Source organism: Halichoerus grypus, chromosome 14 (genome assembly GCF_964656455.1).
Source record: "Halichoerus grypus chromosome 14, mHalGry1.hap1.1, whole genome shotgun sequence".
NCBI classification, from domain to species: domain Eukaryota; kingdom Metazoa; phylum Chordata; class Mammalia; order Carnivora; family Phocidae; genus Halichoerus; species Halichoerus grypus.
Window position 1 is genome coordinate 84,078,342 of NC_135725.1, and position 15,481 is coordinate 84,093,822.

Consider the following 15,481-nt stretch of genomic DNA (forward strand, 5'->3'; position numbering starts at 1 on the left):
TATTTTCAAAGGTAAGAGAAGATGCTTCAGCCAAGATAAAAAAAAAAAAAAAACAAGACATATATGTGTATGCACATATGTCTTTTTTTTTTTTTTTAAGATTTTATTTATTTATTTGACAGAGACAGAGACAGCTAGAGAGGAAACACAAGCAGGGGGAGTGGAAGAGGGAGAAGCAGGCTTCCTGCTGAGCAGGGAGCCCGATGCGGGGCTCGATCCCAGGACCCTGGAATCGTGACCTGAGCCGAAGGCAGGCGCTTAACGACTGAGCCACCCAGGCGCCCCTGCACATATGTCTTATACACATACACATACATCTACATCTTTATGAAAGAAACATCCAGAAAACAAATGAGAAATCTCACAGGTTAGAAGACAAAGGCAATGGAATTTTCTAAAGAGCAAAAGGAGCAGGAGATGGAAAATAAAGGGCAAGAAAATCGGAGGACTAGACTAGAAGGTCCAATATAGAAATGACAGAAGGTCCCAAGGTCCCAAAAGACAGAACAGAGAAAATGAGGAAAGTCAAAAAATTGGATAGAGTTTCCATGTTGAAAGGACCCATGAAGTACATGCCAAGCAGCATGAAAAAGCAAACCCAGACCAGAGCACCCTGTTTAAGAAGTTGAAATACAATGGGGCTCAAAGTGACGATCCTATATGTTTCCAGAGTTTCCAGAGACTGAAAACAGTTCACATAAAAGAATCAAAAATGAGAATGCTTTTTTACTTCTTAGGAAATACTGGAAGCTGGAAAGCAATACAACAAACCCTTTCAAATTCTGAAGGGAAATAATTTCTAATCTCTACCAAAACCGTCATTCAAGCATGAGAGTAAATTAAAGAACAACTGAAGAAGTTCAAGACCTCAAATATTTTACCTCCTGTTCACCATTCTTAGGAAGTTGCTTGTGGAGATGCTGCACCAAGATGAGGGCAAATGAAATGAGAGTCCAAGAGGAAGACATGGGATTTGGGAAACAGAGAAGAGATGAAGACATCCCAGGATAATAATGAAATGAGATTCTGGGATGAGGGCTCTCTAGAGGGCACCTTCAGAGGCTCTGGGGGAGGGGGGTAATTTGGCGCCAAGAGAAAATTAAGAGACAGACACATCTGAACAACCTAAAAGAAGATGTAGGCGACTGGTGAGCAGATTGGGGCTGAATCAATGTGACATTCAGACAAAAACAAGGAACGTTACATAATTGTTTGCTCCAGGAAAAGCAGGAAGTTGCACAGGAAAGAAAAAGTTTACTATACGGCTTAGATGTTAAACACGTTTTCTAGTCATCATAATATAAGCACTAAATATTCAGTGAATCAAAATTATGATGGAAGTCAAGGTAAAAAGTATAACTGTGAGCTGGGGATAGGAAGAGGAAAGAGCTGAATTTCTCTTCCAGATTGGGATAGTATGACATAATGCCTAAAACTGAAGAATCAAGAAATATCAACATGAGCATGTTATTTAGACAAATGATGGCTAAACGCCCAAATAATCAGCTACAAAAGATATAACTGGTGGCCTCTGGGAGAAGGCAAATGGGGGCAGGGCAGGAGAACAGGAACTGCCATTTTTGGTAACACGTGTGGGAACTCCCTGACTGAGGGGTCCCCACCCTGACACACACTGGAATTGCAATGACACCCAACACCCACCCCAGATCAAGCGATGCAGAATCATAGGAGTTGGGGCCCAAGGACAGATGGTTTTAAGAAGGACTCGAATGTTTCTGATACACAGAAAGAGTTGAGAACTACAGCTTTAAACTATATGCATGAGTTACTCTCATAAAAATAAAAAAGTAATATTTAAATGAAAAAATATACATGAAATGTTGGTACTTATATGAAGAAACATTAGCAAACATGTTCAGGAACATACACAGCAAAGTCGGTACTCAAGAAATAATACGTCAGTCACAGAGTTCTTTCTCATTAGAAATGTGCAAAATGGTAATTTAAGACTTTTCACACATGCTTTGTGGGGAAAAGTAAATACTAGACACCTTCATGTGTTAACACGGAGAACTGCATACTTGATTTAGAGGTACTGAATAGTACTAATTTTTAAAAAGACCAAATTTGTTTGTGCCGTGCTCTGATTTGCCTGGTGCATATGAAGATAAGTATGTTCTGGACAATTTAATTTTTGAAAGGAGTGATATTGCATATGCCAACAAAAGCAAACAAATGAACCTTTCTATTAGTGCACTGTTATCCTGGGTGTCAGAATATTGAAATTTTGAATTAAATCATGATATATTTTTAGGTAAATACACTTCCAAATATGTACAATGGTGTTTTTAAAAATGAGCATTCAACTCATTCTCTATCCAAAGAGCACTTTGGAAATAGCAGGGATGTACAATGAATGATATTCTTGAGACTACAAAAGGTGGTATCAAATATTATCCAATCAAATTGAGAGAAATTAATAGACTGCTAAAATACTCTAAACACATGCTAGATCATATCCAGTAATACACTTGACCTGGTACATCAACATATTCTGTCACATGATTAAGCTGAAGCAAATGATTCCTTTTCATTGACAAAGACACAGGAATGCTGCTTTTGGATTCTGTGAAGACACAAAATGCCTGGACTCTTCTGGTTTTATAGGTTTAAATAAGTTAGCCAATAAAGCTTTTCTTTCCTTCAGCAGCTTCCCACCCCCTCAAAAAGATTAAAAGCAACAACACACACATGATTTACAAAAGTATACAGCTAATTTTCCTAAAAATCAAAAGCTGTGATGTCAAACTTGACAAAATGGGTAGCAGGTTATATGCTGAAAAATTTAGAGTGGGTTGGATGCTCTTGAAATTCAGACACTAACTCTAAAAAGTGAAACTAAACATAAAAAATAGATGGAAAACATATGCTTGGGGTCATATCTTGGCTAGCAGACATTTATTTCCGTTGTTCTCCTGAAATAAATCTACTAATATTTACTTCTCCATCTAATTATATGAATACCCACAACAGAAATAGTTTTAATTGGCAGATCTGTGTTCCTAGCATATTTTTGAACATACTGTCAACTAATGAAATATTCCAACCTCATACAAAGATTGTTTTCATTTTCCCATAAATTACTGTGGTTTGAATTCTAATATCCATCTTTAAAGTGTTTCACTACGGGCGGTTTTTACATAGTCATTGAAAACCATTGCTTCAGTAGCAAAATATAAAACAAAGGCTTTTCACTTTAAATCCCTGTGACTTATTTCAGCATTCAGGGCCATCTTTTTCTACTTACTGTCACAAATTAAAAAAAAAATTAAGTGTATCTAAAACCATTTATGTTGATATTCAGACTGTAACTGTGTAAAATGGGATAGAAATTCCATTTAAACTCTAGCAGCTTGGTGTGTAAAAGGGAAAAACGTTGAAAACTAGAAAATAAAATTTGCCCATATACTCCTACCTCTATAAAAGAAAATTACTCTGGGTTATATAACAAAAATAAACCTCCCACCAGAGATCTTGGAAATCTTGAATTTTTTTTCCTGCAGGAGAATTTATTATTTTCCACTGAGTGTCCATTCATGCGTTTTCTTCTGGCCTCTATTCATAGCACCAGATCCTGACTAGCATGCACAACCTCAAAAGAAAAGAAACACTAAATACAAACTGCGTAAAATTTTTTAAAATAAAGCAAAATAAAAAGGCTGGTGTTAAGCCTGCTTACCTCGGGGTGGTGACATGTCTAACACGCACAATGGCGCTCGTAGAACTCACCTTGTATGCGACACTGTTGGATGAATCCACAATAATAAACAGGGGCTTCCTCGTGAAAGGGTAGAGGTCTCCTGGATGAAGGCTAGGGAAACAACAACAGTAACGATGATTAACTGTGCAACTGTATTGGCCAAGTCTCAGAAATCTGACTCCTCAGTTTGGTCTGCTCACATCTCCTTTTCATCATAGCACTGAGCAAAAAAACAAAGATTAATTTGGCAAAAGACAAACCATGTCTATATTGACTGGGATAGACAAATTAGCAGTTTTAGCTGGAAAAATATTCAGAGAGAATTATTATTCAGGAATATTCAAGCTGAAGAGAAGCCTACAGATTTAAAGATGGACTAAACATACAATAGGAAAACCTCCCAAGTCAGCATGTAGGTGCTTGTTTAGGATCTAAAAGCTCCTCCTAAGAAAATGTTCTGAAAACGTGATGTGATAACACAACCAGATTTGTACTGCAGTGAGTCTTTTAAAATCTTTATCTAGGGGCATCTGAGTGGCTCAGTCGTTAAGCATCTGCCTTCGGCTCAGGTCATGATCCCAGGGTCCTGGGATGGAGTCCCATATCCGGCTCCCTGCTCTGCGGGAAGCCTGTTTCTCCCTCTCCCACTCCCTCTGCTTGTGTTCCCTCTCTCTGTCAAATAAATAAATAAAATCTTAAAAAAAAAATAAAATCTTTATCTATTTTAAAGATTTTTAATATGTCAAGCTACAACTTAATATCGCAGATACTAAGTAGGGGTCCCCTTTTACCATTCATTATGCTTCCTCTGTACATTTGCATCAGGATCAGCTGGTGTGCTTGTTAACATATAGATTCACTGGCCCACAGAAGACCCACTGTCCCCAAAGTCAGAAGTCTAGTAACACACATTTGAGAACCACTGCTTAACAAGGTCACAATTTTGGTGTTCATCCTCTCTTTCCCATGGTTTACTGGACAATGTATGTATAAAAATATTAACATAAATGTAAATATATATAAAATGATGTGTCAATGAGCAACATCATCAAACCTCAATATGTTTCAAATATAAGTTTTCCAAATATAAATCATTTACGACCAAGGTCAATGACAGCACCAACGTATGACCTGGAGTACTGTTTGGTATTATACACATAATTTGAAACATCTCCCTCTCTGCCCTCTTTCTTCATTCTTTAATATGAACAGTTAACATTTTTCTGTAATGTGCTATTAGAAATGCAGTTTCAGACAAGTCCAGTCTCCTTTATAACCAGATGACTCTCTCTCAACTAGAGAGATTCTAGAGCCAATAATGGCCCAAGCAGTGAATGTGTTGTATTTAGAAAAAGAGCAAACTTTCATGGATGAAATTTACTTGAAATCATACAACTAAGTTCATTTATACTATATCAAACCAAAAGAACCTTATATTAAAAAGCTCGTATTGGGGATGCCTGGGTGGCTCAGTCGGTTTAAGCGTCTGCCTTCAGCTCAGGTCATGATCCCAGGGTCCTGGGATCGAGACCCACGTTGGGCTCTCTGCTCAGCCGGGAGTCTGCTTCTCCCTCTCCCTTTGCCCCTCCCCCACTTGTGTTCTCTCTCTCGCTCAGTCGGTCTCTCTCAAATTAAAAAAAAAAAAGCTTGTATTGATATTAACATCTTTCACACCCAGACATACGATTTATTATGCATGTACAGTCTCCTCCAACTTGGATGTAATTCTGCTCACTGACAAATCCCCAATGATTGAATAAGGCTTGACATATAATACTCAATGAAAATTTTAAAAACAAATGTCAGCCAAAAATTCTAATTTCCTAGGACAGTCAGAGCCTGAAATATTGCTGGAATCCAAATAAGTGTTGTTAATAGTAGTCTGAGGGAATATTTCCAGTACTAGAAAAAACTCCCCATTTCACTTAGTATTTTCTAAGACAGAACTATAATTTTTATAATAGGGAGAGACACCAGAATACATACCAGTGCATTTCCTTGTGGGACTGATTTCGTTTGTGGATGGCATCTCCATTTATAATATCCCGGTTACTATTAGTAAGTACCCCTCCAAAATCATAAGGACCTATAAAAACAAAGGGAAGAATCCTAGACTTCAGTTGGAGAATAACATTGCTCTGACCCTCAAACACAAAGGTCTCGTATGAATCTCTCATTGATACAAATGGAAGACAATTACAAAACATTTTAACCATTTTAAAATTTAACATTCTAGTTTAATGCAGTATTTAAATGATTTCAGCATGTTGCCTGTTTTCAACATTTAAAAAAATCATTTAATTATTCATCAGTTCTTCAAACAGAATATAATGAGAAACAAAACAAGAATCTACTGCACCCCATTTTTCTGGGTAGTAAAAGGGATGAAGATCTGGGATGTTCAAAATGGTCTTTACGTTTCAAGCAAAATTGTATCTAACAGTCAACCAAATTATCTAAGTAAGAAGGTTGCAGAATGAAGTCCTAATAATTTCTTAAATATAATTTTAAGTGAGCCACTAATTATAAAATTTAGGGAAAATTTTGAATGGGACTTGAAAATTCTCATTGACAAAAACTTCATTTTTAAGAAAAGAAATGCCAAATTTCAGTGTGTGAAAAAAATCTGTTAGTGTCACTATTATGTCAGCCACTAGAGTTCTGGTTTTGAAGTTATTCTTTCCTACTGGTCACCTTGGTTAGTTGAACTCTTTTCTAAATGGAACTGCAGGGACGCCTGTGTGGCTCAGTTGGTTAAGTGTCTGCCTTCGGCTCAGGTCATGATCCCGGGGTCCTGGGATCGAGTCCCACGTTGGGCTCCTTGCTCAGCAGGGAGCCTGCTTCTCCCTCTGCCTGCCGTTCCCCCTGCTTGTGCTCTCTCTCTGTCCCTCTCTGACAAATGAATAAAATCTTTTTTTTTTTTTAAGATTTTATTTATTTATTTGACAGAGAGAGAGACAGCGAGAGAGGGAACACAAGCAGGGGCAGAGGGAGAGGGAGAAGCAGGCCTCCTGCTGAGCAGGGAGCCTGACGCGGGGCTCGATCCCAGGACCCTGGGATCATGACCTGAGCCTAAGGCAGACGCTTAACGACTGAGCCACCCAGGCGCCCGAATAAAATCTTTAAAAAAAAAAAAAAATGGAACTGCAGCTGTGGGATGTTAGGAATCATCTCTCCCAGAGGGCCATTTAGTTAGTACCTACTGTACTTTGAAAAAGTAAAGTAAGAGATCAGTATGTTAAACAGGGGCCCAGATTCAACAGTACATGTTACAAAACATGGAAATAATTATTTATAAATAAAATTACTAACTTCATTACAAAAAAATTTAAAGCAGTTTATGATTGTGTCACTTTTAACATTGTTACATTTTATTCCTTAAGAATCACTGCAATGAAAAGACTCTGAGATCTATTTTGTTTTGTTTTCATTTTAACACTTTAAGAGGACCTATACGTCATGCAAGGAAGATGGCAGGGACATGCACTGTATAAAGGAATGCAAATTTCAACAAACAGATGAAGAGGAAATGTTAAGGATGTTAAGAAAAAAAATTTTTTTGTCCAAAGACTTAATTGCCTCATTTACATCCAAGTTACTCATCTATTCTGATCAATTTCATATATTCTGGACTCATATATTCTGGATAGTTTTAATTTTGATTCTGAAATAGCATCCCAATATTCTTCAGGTTGAATCCATAAAAACCAAAAGGACAGAAAACAACATCATGACAAGGACTTGAACTTTCACAGTTACAAAAGTGCACTAATTTCTACAAAGACTTTCAGCCACAATGAAGCCGCTGACCAGATCCCCCTTTGCCCTAAAGGCCCAGAAAAACTCAATGATGTGAAGTAGAACATTAGGCTTGGTTGTTCCATATATATTTAAATATATATGTGCCCTTGGCAAACTTGATAGTGAGGCATGCATTTAGTATACGAATTTGCTGACGATCTGTGGACTTCAAAGCATATTTCAACAAATAAAATAGACTGGGGTATCCTACAAGATTGCCAGTTCAACAAAGAGACCAGGTTCAAATTTGGAAGCCTCTCTGGAAACCTTGGGATGGTCTGTGGGCTACGGGCCATCGTCTTGTAGAAAATAAAGAGAATTCAAGCCCTGCTCACGACAGGGAGCATTCCTTTATTGTACCTTCACTCTCAGAACGACCTGTGGGGAAAACGCCGGTGGCTGATAGGTAAATCAGAAGCACGCTATTGGCAGGCAGCTCCTGAAATTAAAGAAAATCACATATACAAAGCAACAAACAGTTTTATTTAATGTTCCTGACATTTTCAAGTTGAGGGGACAACAAGAACCTAATTCAACGTCTTACCATCTTCTTTAAGAGATCAATCACTCCTGCAGATTCCAACGCTTAACTCTTTACACAACAAAGGGTCATTATGAATCTATAATCTATTACTATTGCCCAAAGTTTTGAATTCATTCTCTTCTTCAAAAACCTCCTCATTTAGAGAATGTTCTCTGCAAACCTTGAAACGGAGAAGTAAGGATCCTGACTATAAGTCTAAAAGACAAACTCCTGCCCGTGGCTTTCTCTACATAAACGTTGGGAGGAATTCCCTACTTCTCATAGTTCTTTCAGACGACCACAGTGCTTCCCAGAGCTGCCTGAACATACAACATGCTTGTGCAATGTTATGCCTAATGTAGTTTATAATAAAAACCTGGAGAGAGAAGAATGATGATTAATCAATATTCTCGTTAATTAATGGTAAGGAACAGTCATAACATCATAAGCAATTTCCATTCCAAAATAGCTGTGATCAGATATTCTGAATGCAGGTTTCAGTTTCATATTTTATCTAAATTCTTGACTCAAATAGTCTAAGAGTGACTCTCAGATTCTCTTTAGGGCACATTTTTCTCATATAGCAAAAAGTATTGGATCATATATACCTTAAAAGATGCTGCTAAGAATGTGTAGAGTTGACTGAAGGTTGGTTTGTACAGCAGATACTTGTGGGGGTTTTCTCGTCTGGTAGGCTTATCAGCTGATTCCTGTATTTATACACAGAAAACAAGACACACACAAGCTGTATTTGACACATGAATTATCAATGACTATTTTTACAATCCTCTTCATCAAATAGCTTTTTTTACTCTGTGCTACTATTACTGTGCTTATCTCTCCTGTGTCTCATCTAGAGAATTCCTCATTCACATGCATGGCATTTGTTGAATAACAGCATTCCATGAGGACCAGAGACAGCAACAGTGTTACCAAAATTGCAAATGTAGAGAGAAGATCACCTGCATTCCTGGTTTATTCATCTGGGAAGCTAAATTCATTGGCTCCCTTTCCAGGGCTTGTAACATCCGGAACATGTCCACAGTTAGTTCACTAAACTTAACCTGCAAGGAAAACAAACCTGACCATTAATGCAGTACCCAGACAAAGAAGTCTCTGACCATAACATTACCCCCGACATTCGTGTGTACGTAATGACACTGGGTAATTTTACTCCCCAGTGTTTTATTGTAGAACATTTCCAAAGACAGAAAATTAAAAGAACTGTACAGTAATACCCAATGCTCATCATCTAGATCCTGTACCATTAACACTTTCTATATTTGCATTATCCTGTATCTCTCCATCTATTTATATTTCTGTCAATCCATCAACTTCCTCAGGTATTTCCAAAATCATAAAGTAGTCATCTAAACAAAAAGACCTGGGTGCCTGTGTGGCTCAGACGGTTAAGCGTCTGCCTTCGGCTCGGGTCATGATCCCAGGATCCTGGGATCGAGCCCCGCGTCGGGCTCCCTGCTGAGCAGGGAGTCTGCTTCTCCCTCTCCCTCTGCCTCTCCCGCTGCTTGTACACTCTCTCTGTCCCTCTGTCAAAAATAAATAAATAAATAAACAAAGAAACAAACAAACAAAAAGACCTATATTAGGTCCTTCAAAACATGCTAACTTTTAGCAAAACACCCTGCTAGAATATGGCTATGGCCCATATTTCTTTCTTTTTTTTTTTTAAGATTTTACTTATTTATTTGACAGAGACAGCGAGAGAGGGAACACAAGCAGGGGGAGTGGGAGAGGGAGAAGCAGGCTTCCCGCGGAGCAGAGAGCCCGATGCGGGGCTCGATCCCAGGACCCTGGGATCATGACCTGAGCTGAAGGCAGATGCTTAACGACTGAGCCACCCAGGTGCCCTGTCTATGGCCCATATTTCATAACCTCTTAAGTACATTTTGGCTCTAATTCGATGTTTAAGACTGCATCCTTTTCCGTTTTGAATTAATACTTCTTTAGAACTTCAGGGAGGCAATGTATTATTTAAAAAAATTTTTTTGTTAAATCATGGTAAGTGTACTCTTTAATCCCTATCACCTATTTCACCCATCCTCCCACCCATCTCTCCTCTGGTAACCATCAGTTTGTTCTCTATAGTTAAGAGTCTGTTTTTTTGGTTTCTCTCTTTCTCTCTCTTGTTACCCTGTGCTCACTGGCTTTGTTTCTTAAATTCTACATATAAGTGAAATCATATGGTATTTATCCTTCTCTGACCTACTTCGCTTAGCATTATACTCTCTAGCTCTGTCCATGTTGTTGCAAATGGCAAGATTTCATTCCTTTTTATGGCTGAACAATATTCCATTGTACAGACACACACACACTCAGACCCTCTTCTTTATCCATTCATCTATCAATGCACACTTGGGCTGCTTCCACAGTTTGGCTAGAAATGATGCTACAATAAACATAGGGGTGCATGTATCCCTTTGAATACACATTTTTGTATTTTTGAGGTAAATATCCAGTAGTGCAATTACTAGATCATAGGGTAGTTCTATACTTTTAACTTTTTGAGGAACCTCCACACTGTACCATAGGGGCTGCACCAGTTTGCATTCCCACCAACAGTGCAAGAGGGTTCCTTTTTCTCTACATCCTTGCCAATATTTGTTGTTTCTTGTGTTTTTGATTTTAGCCATTCTGACTGATGTGAAAGGATATCTCATTTTGGTTTTGATTTACATTTCCCTGATGATGAGTGATGTTGAGCATCTTTTCATGTGTCTGTTGGCCATCTGGATGTCTCCCTTGGAGACATGTCTGTTAAGGTCTTCTGCCCATAAGCAAACAAGTTTTTAATTAAATCTGCAAATTAATAGCTTTAAAAGCCCCAATTGGAGAAGTACTAGAAAAAGTTAACAATAACAAAAATGAAAGGTGTGAGGGAAGAATCCAAAATTAAAACTTGAGTAAATAATGCATATAGAAAAATGTATTCCCTGGACACTTTTCTGATATCCCATAATTTCCAGTAAATTTACATTTCTGGTACGTTAAATCCTTATCATCATGGAATTATTCTGTCACAAAAAATATTTGATATTTGCTGTGATAAATATACTTAAAAATAATTCTTCCTCCCTTTTTGCCTAACTGTGTAAGTAATATACGGACTTAGAAAGTTATAAAGAAGAAAATAGGGGTGCCTGGGAGGCTCAGTTGGTTAAACGTCCGACTCTTGGTTTCAGCTTGGGTTGTGATTTCGGGGTTGTGGGATCGAGCCCTGTGTGGGGCTCTGCACTCAGTGGGGAGTCTGCTGGAGATTCTCTCTCTCCTCTTCCCCTCTTTCTGCTTGCTCACACATACTCTCTCTCAAAATAAATAAATAAATCTTTAAAAAAATTTAAATAAAGTAAAGCTTTAAAAAAGAAGAAGAAAATAAATCACCTATCATCCTGCTACCCAGAGATAAACCTTTCATGATATTGGTAAATTTCTTCTTAGTCTTTTTGCCTGTACATATATGTATACAGACATTTTAACATATATGAAATAATTCAGTTTATATAGCTCTAAACCAAGTTTATTTTCACTTACCATATCATGAGTATATCTTCCTCTGTGATTAAAAATTCTTTTTAAACCTGTAAATGTCTATAAAACAGTCCATATGGACATGGTATAATTGAATTAACCATTTCCTCACAAATGGATTTAGGATATTTACAAGGAAATAGTCATTGTGTAATAATAATCTGTAATTCCAAAATAATAATAAAGAATTATTTTTCGAAGTGCATTTTAAGTATAATTCCTTCACAATTCTTTACCTGGTTATTACAATTACCAATAATGAGTGCATCAGCCAGAGACAACTGTCCCACAATCATGCCCTGTTCCAGCAATGGGGCTCCTGTTTCAGCAAGGCGATTAGATGTGATAACAATGGTATTATCATCATTCAATACCATCACGGGGTCCGCCTGGAGAAAAAAGCAGTGAGTAGTTGATGGCCAAGACAAAATGTCAATGTAATAAATTATTCCCACTTCTTGACATATACACACAATAAAAATGTATATCACACATGCATTTACTTATCCATAATCATGACAATCTTTCTTGTCAAAAGCTGACCTCAATGAAAGCTGCTACTTCTTGAAGCACCAGGTTCCATTCCACTTGATCTTCTGTATTAAAGCGGTGAGTATAATCTTCAATTTCATCTGACAATTCCTAATTTTAAAATATCACAAAGAAAAATGATTATAGGAAAAAAACACATAAAAATAGATTACTATATTGTACCATATTCTTGACAGAAACTGGTATACTTAAGAAGCTTGATTATCATCAATATATAGTCCCAATTATAGCCAAAAACAAAGAAGAAAACTACTTTATTTTGCTTTAAAATAAAAGACTCCAGAATAATACACACCAATAAGATCTTTTTTTTTTTTTTTTAGATTTTTATTTTATTTATTTGACAGAGAGACAGTGAGAGAGGGAACACAAGCAGGGGGAGTGGGAGAAGGAGAAGCAGGCCTCCCGCCGAGCAGGGAGCCCAACGCGGGGCTCGATCCCAGGACCCCGGGACCATGACCCGAGCCGAAGGCAGACGCCCAATGACTGAGCCACCCTGGCACCCCACACCAATAAGATCTTCATAGGGATCCAGAGTCACTCATACCTAATCAATGCTGCATCAGCACTTAATTTATTAATAGAAGACTCTTAAAGGTAAAACCCCAAATTTTTAACACTTATAAAAAACTGAAGACTGTCTAGATGATTTTCTTTGGATTTATATCATAGTGTGTTTTGGGAAGAGTCTTATTAAGTAACTAGAGATGGAAGAAGACAGAGGAGGACTTGTAAAACTAGCATGTTCTGGGGCGCCTGGGTGCCTCAGCTGGTTAAGCATCTGCCTTCGGCTCAGGTCATAACCTTCCGGTTCTGGGAGCAGGGAGTCTGCTTCTCCCTCTGCCTCGGCCCCTTCCCCTGCCTGCACTCTTTCTCTCTCAAACAAATACATAAATAAATCTAAAAAAAAAAACCCCACATACACAAAACCCACAAAAAACTAGCATGTTCTCCTTGAGTATCAAAAACTAGGAAGCAGGGGCGCCTGGGTGGCTCAGTTGGTTAAGCGACTGCCTTCGGCTCAGGTCATGATCCTGGAGTCCCTGGATCGAGTCCCGCATCGGGCTCCCTGCTCGGCGGGGAGCCAGCTTCTCCCTCTGACCCTCACCCCTCTCATGTGCTCTCTCTCTCTCATTCTCTCTGTCTCAAATAAATAAATAAAATCTTTAAAAAAAAAAAAAAAAAAAACTAGGAAGCACACCACTGAAACAACTGACTGACTACAGAGTGCAACCAGAATGGGGTGTGCAATAACTACAGATATTGAGTGAATCCTGAGTGCGGCTAACTCCTAATTACTGAAGCTAATGAAGGACAGTGAAGCAGACACAGTAAATGGATGGAAAGACCAAAACCCATTCATAATACCTTTGTAAAACATTACATGCTTATTCTTGACCTAACCTTTCAATTATTTTCTCTTAAACCAAATATTTTAACTTTGGTTTGCATTTCCCAGCCATCCACTAATGGGTGGTGAAATGTAAAACATGCTTAAGGGACAAAAGCAAGGAATTAAGAGAATGTCTCTGGCTAGTGTATATCTGAAATATGGAGAGAGCAGGAAAATCCTTTTAGCATTACCCTTGTCCAAAGTTACTATACTTTGAATATACTATAAAGTTACTATACTTTGAATGCTATAATGATTTACATATATTAAAATTATTTTTATCCTGAATCTATTTTTGAAAAACAAAATTATCCATACACAATTATGGGCCAGGATTTTAATAATTTTACTTTTTAAATTAAATTTAATTTTTTAAAGACTTTATTTATATATTTGACAGAGAGAGACACAGCGAGAGAGGGAACACAAGCAGGGGGAGTGGGAGAGGGAGAAGCAGGCCTCCCGCGGAGCAGGGAGCCTGAAGTAGGGCTCGATCCCAGGACCCCGGGATCATGACCTGAGCCAAAGGCAGATGCTTAACAACTGAGCCGCCCAGGCGCTCCAGATTTTAATAATTTTAAAAGCACACTTACCTTCACCAAATCCTTCACAACATCCATTTTGTTGAGCAGAAGACAAACTACAATAAATCTTGCATAGTATCGTAGCTTCTTAACGACCAACTCAGGTCTACGGCAGATAAATAGGAAGTTACTCATTAGACTAAAAAAAGAAAACATGCTCTTTGATTTTTCCAACTCTCTGGCAGCTTTTAAACTCTTTTAGATCCTATTTTGCACAGTTACAAGTATTTCTGCATATGACCTGTAGTCACATTTAAGCACATTTCTTACAGATTCTTCATGTTCATTCATATATTCATTCATTGAACAAATACCCATTGAGAACTTAGCTGTATCAGGCACCCTGCTAAGTGCGAGAAGAATGATTAAAACAAACAACTATAGTCACAGCCCCTTCTTCACAGATCTCATTGACAGGAAACTAACTAAAATGTAGCGAAGACAGATTAAACACTTAAAACACAGCGGAATAAGTATAAGAACAGGAGAACTAAAGGATGTTCTTTGAGCCCACAGAGAAGGCTTCCTAGTGAGAGTGATGTTTAAGGTAAGACGATAAAGAGTAGAAGACAACAGGCAGGAAAATACAGGAAGAACATAAGAAAACTATGTTGTCATTCTTAATTTTTTTTTTTTAATTTTTTTTTTTATTTATTCATTTGAGACACAGAGATACAGAGAGAGAGAGAGCATGAGCAGTGGGAGAGGCAGAGGGAGAGGGAGAAGCAGACTCCCGGCTGAGCCAGGAGCCCGATGTGGGGCTCGATCCCAGGACCCTGGGATCATGACCTGAGCCAAAGGCAGACGCTTAACCATCTGAGCCACCCAGGCGCCCCATGTCATTCTTAATTTTTAATGGCACTGCACCATGGCTAGACATCCTACACTTGAGAATAACTGAAACCTGTTTTGTGTCAGGTATCAATCAATTTCACACAAGTTTCATTTAAGCTTGAAAATTATGTGCATCGCTTATTGTTGTAAGCAGTCTTAAGCACATTAGGACAAGTTTTTAATTATTTTACTCAAATCTCATTTTTTGGTCTTCTTGATATATAAATGATTAAATATGGTATATTAAAAATCTTCTTGTACACATTTATCAATTTCTCCCATAAAATATGTCACTTTTTGATTTATTATAATATTACATTATTGGGGATCTACAAGTTTAGAATTTTTCTATTTTTTTTTTTTTTAGTTCTTTCTTGTATCATTATGAAGTAAACCTCTATCCTTAATAATACTCTCTGCCTTAAATATAGTGGCATTTCTTCCCCTTGATATCTATTTTATCTTTTTCTATGTACCTTATATCTTTGGAGGATCTTTTGTAAAGACTATATTATTGGATTTTCCTT

The 15,481-nt window shown here is 37.7% G+C and overlaps 1 protein-coding gene across 3 annotated transcripts in view; it reads right to left on the bottom strand.

Moving 5' to 3' along the window:
* SCAI (suppressor of cancer cell invasion) overlaps positions 1 to 15,481 on the bottom strand; it is a 138,840-nt gene that overhangs the window by 34,102 nt on the left and 89,257 nt on the right. For all 3 annotated transcript variants that reach the window (XR_013443844.1, XM_036112929.2, XM_036112930.2), the window contains 8 exons: positions 14,130 to 14,226; positions 12,135 to 12,233; positions 11,828 to 11,980; positions 9,008 to 9,109; positions 8,654 to 8,755; positions 7,883 to 7,961; positions 5,708 to 5,807; positions 3,751 to 3,832 (listed from right to left, as the gene is read on the bottom strand). Coding sequence is in view for 2 of the 3 variants with exons in the window: in XM_036112929.2 (XP_035968822.1) it covers positions 3,751 to 3,832; positions 5,708 to 5,807; positions 7,883 to 7,961; positions 8,654 to 8,755; positions 9,008 to 9,109; positions 11,828 to 11,980; positions 12,135 to 12,233; positions 14,130 to 14,226 (814 nt within the window). In the remaining variant the exon portion in view is untranslated. The remainder of the gene's footprint in view (positions 1 to 3,750; positions 3,833 to 5,707; positions 5,808 to 7,882; positions 7,962 to 8,653; positions 8,756 to 9,007; positions 9,110 to 11,827; positions 11,981 to 12,134; positions 12,234 to 14,129; positions 14,227 to 15,481) is intronic.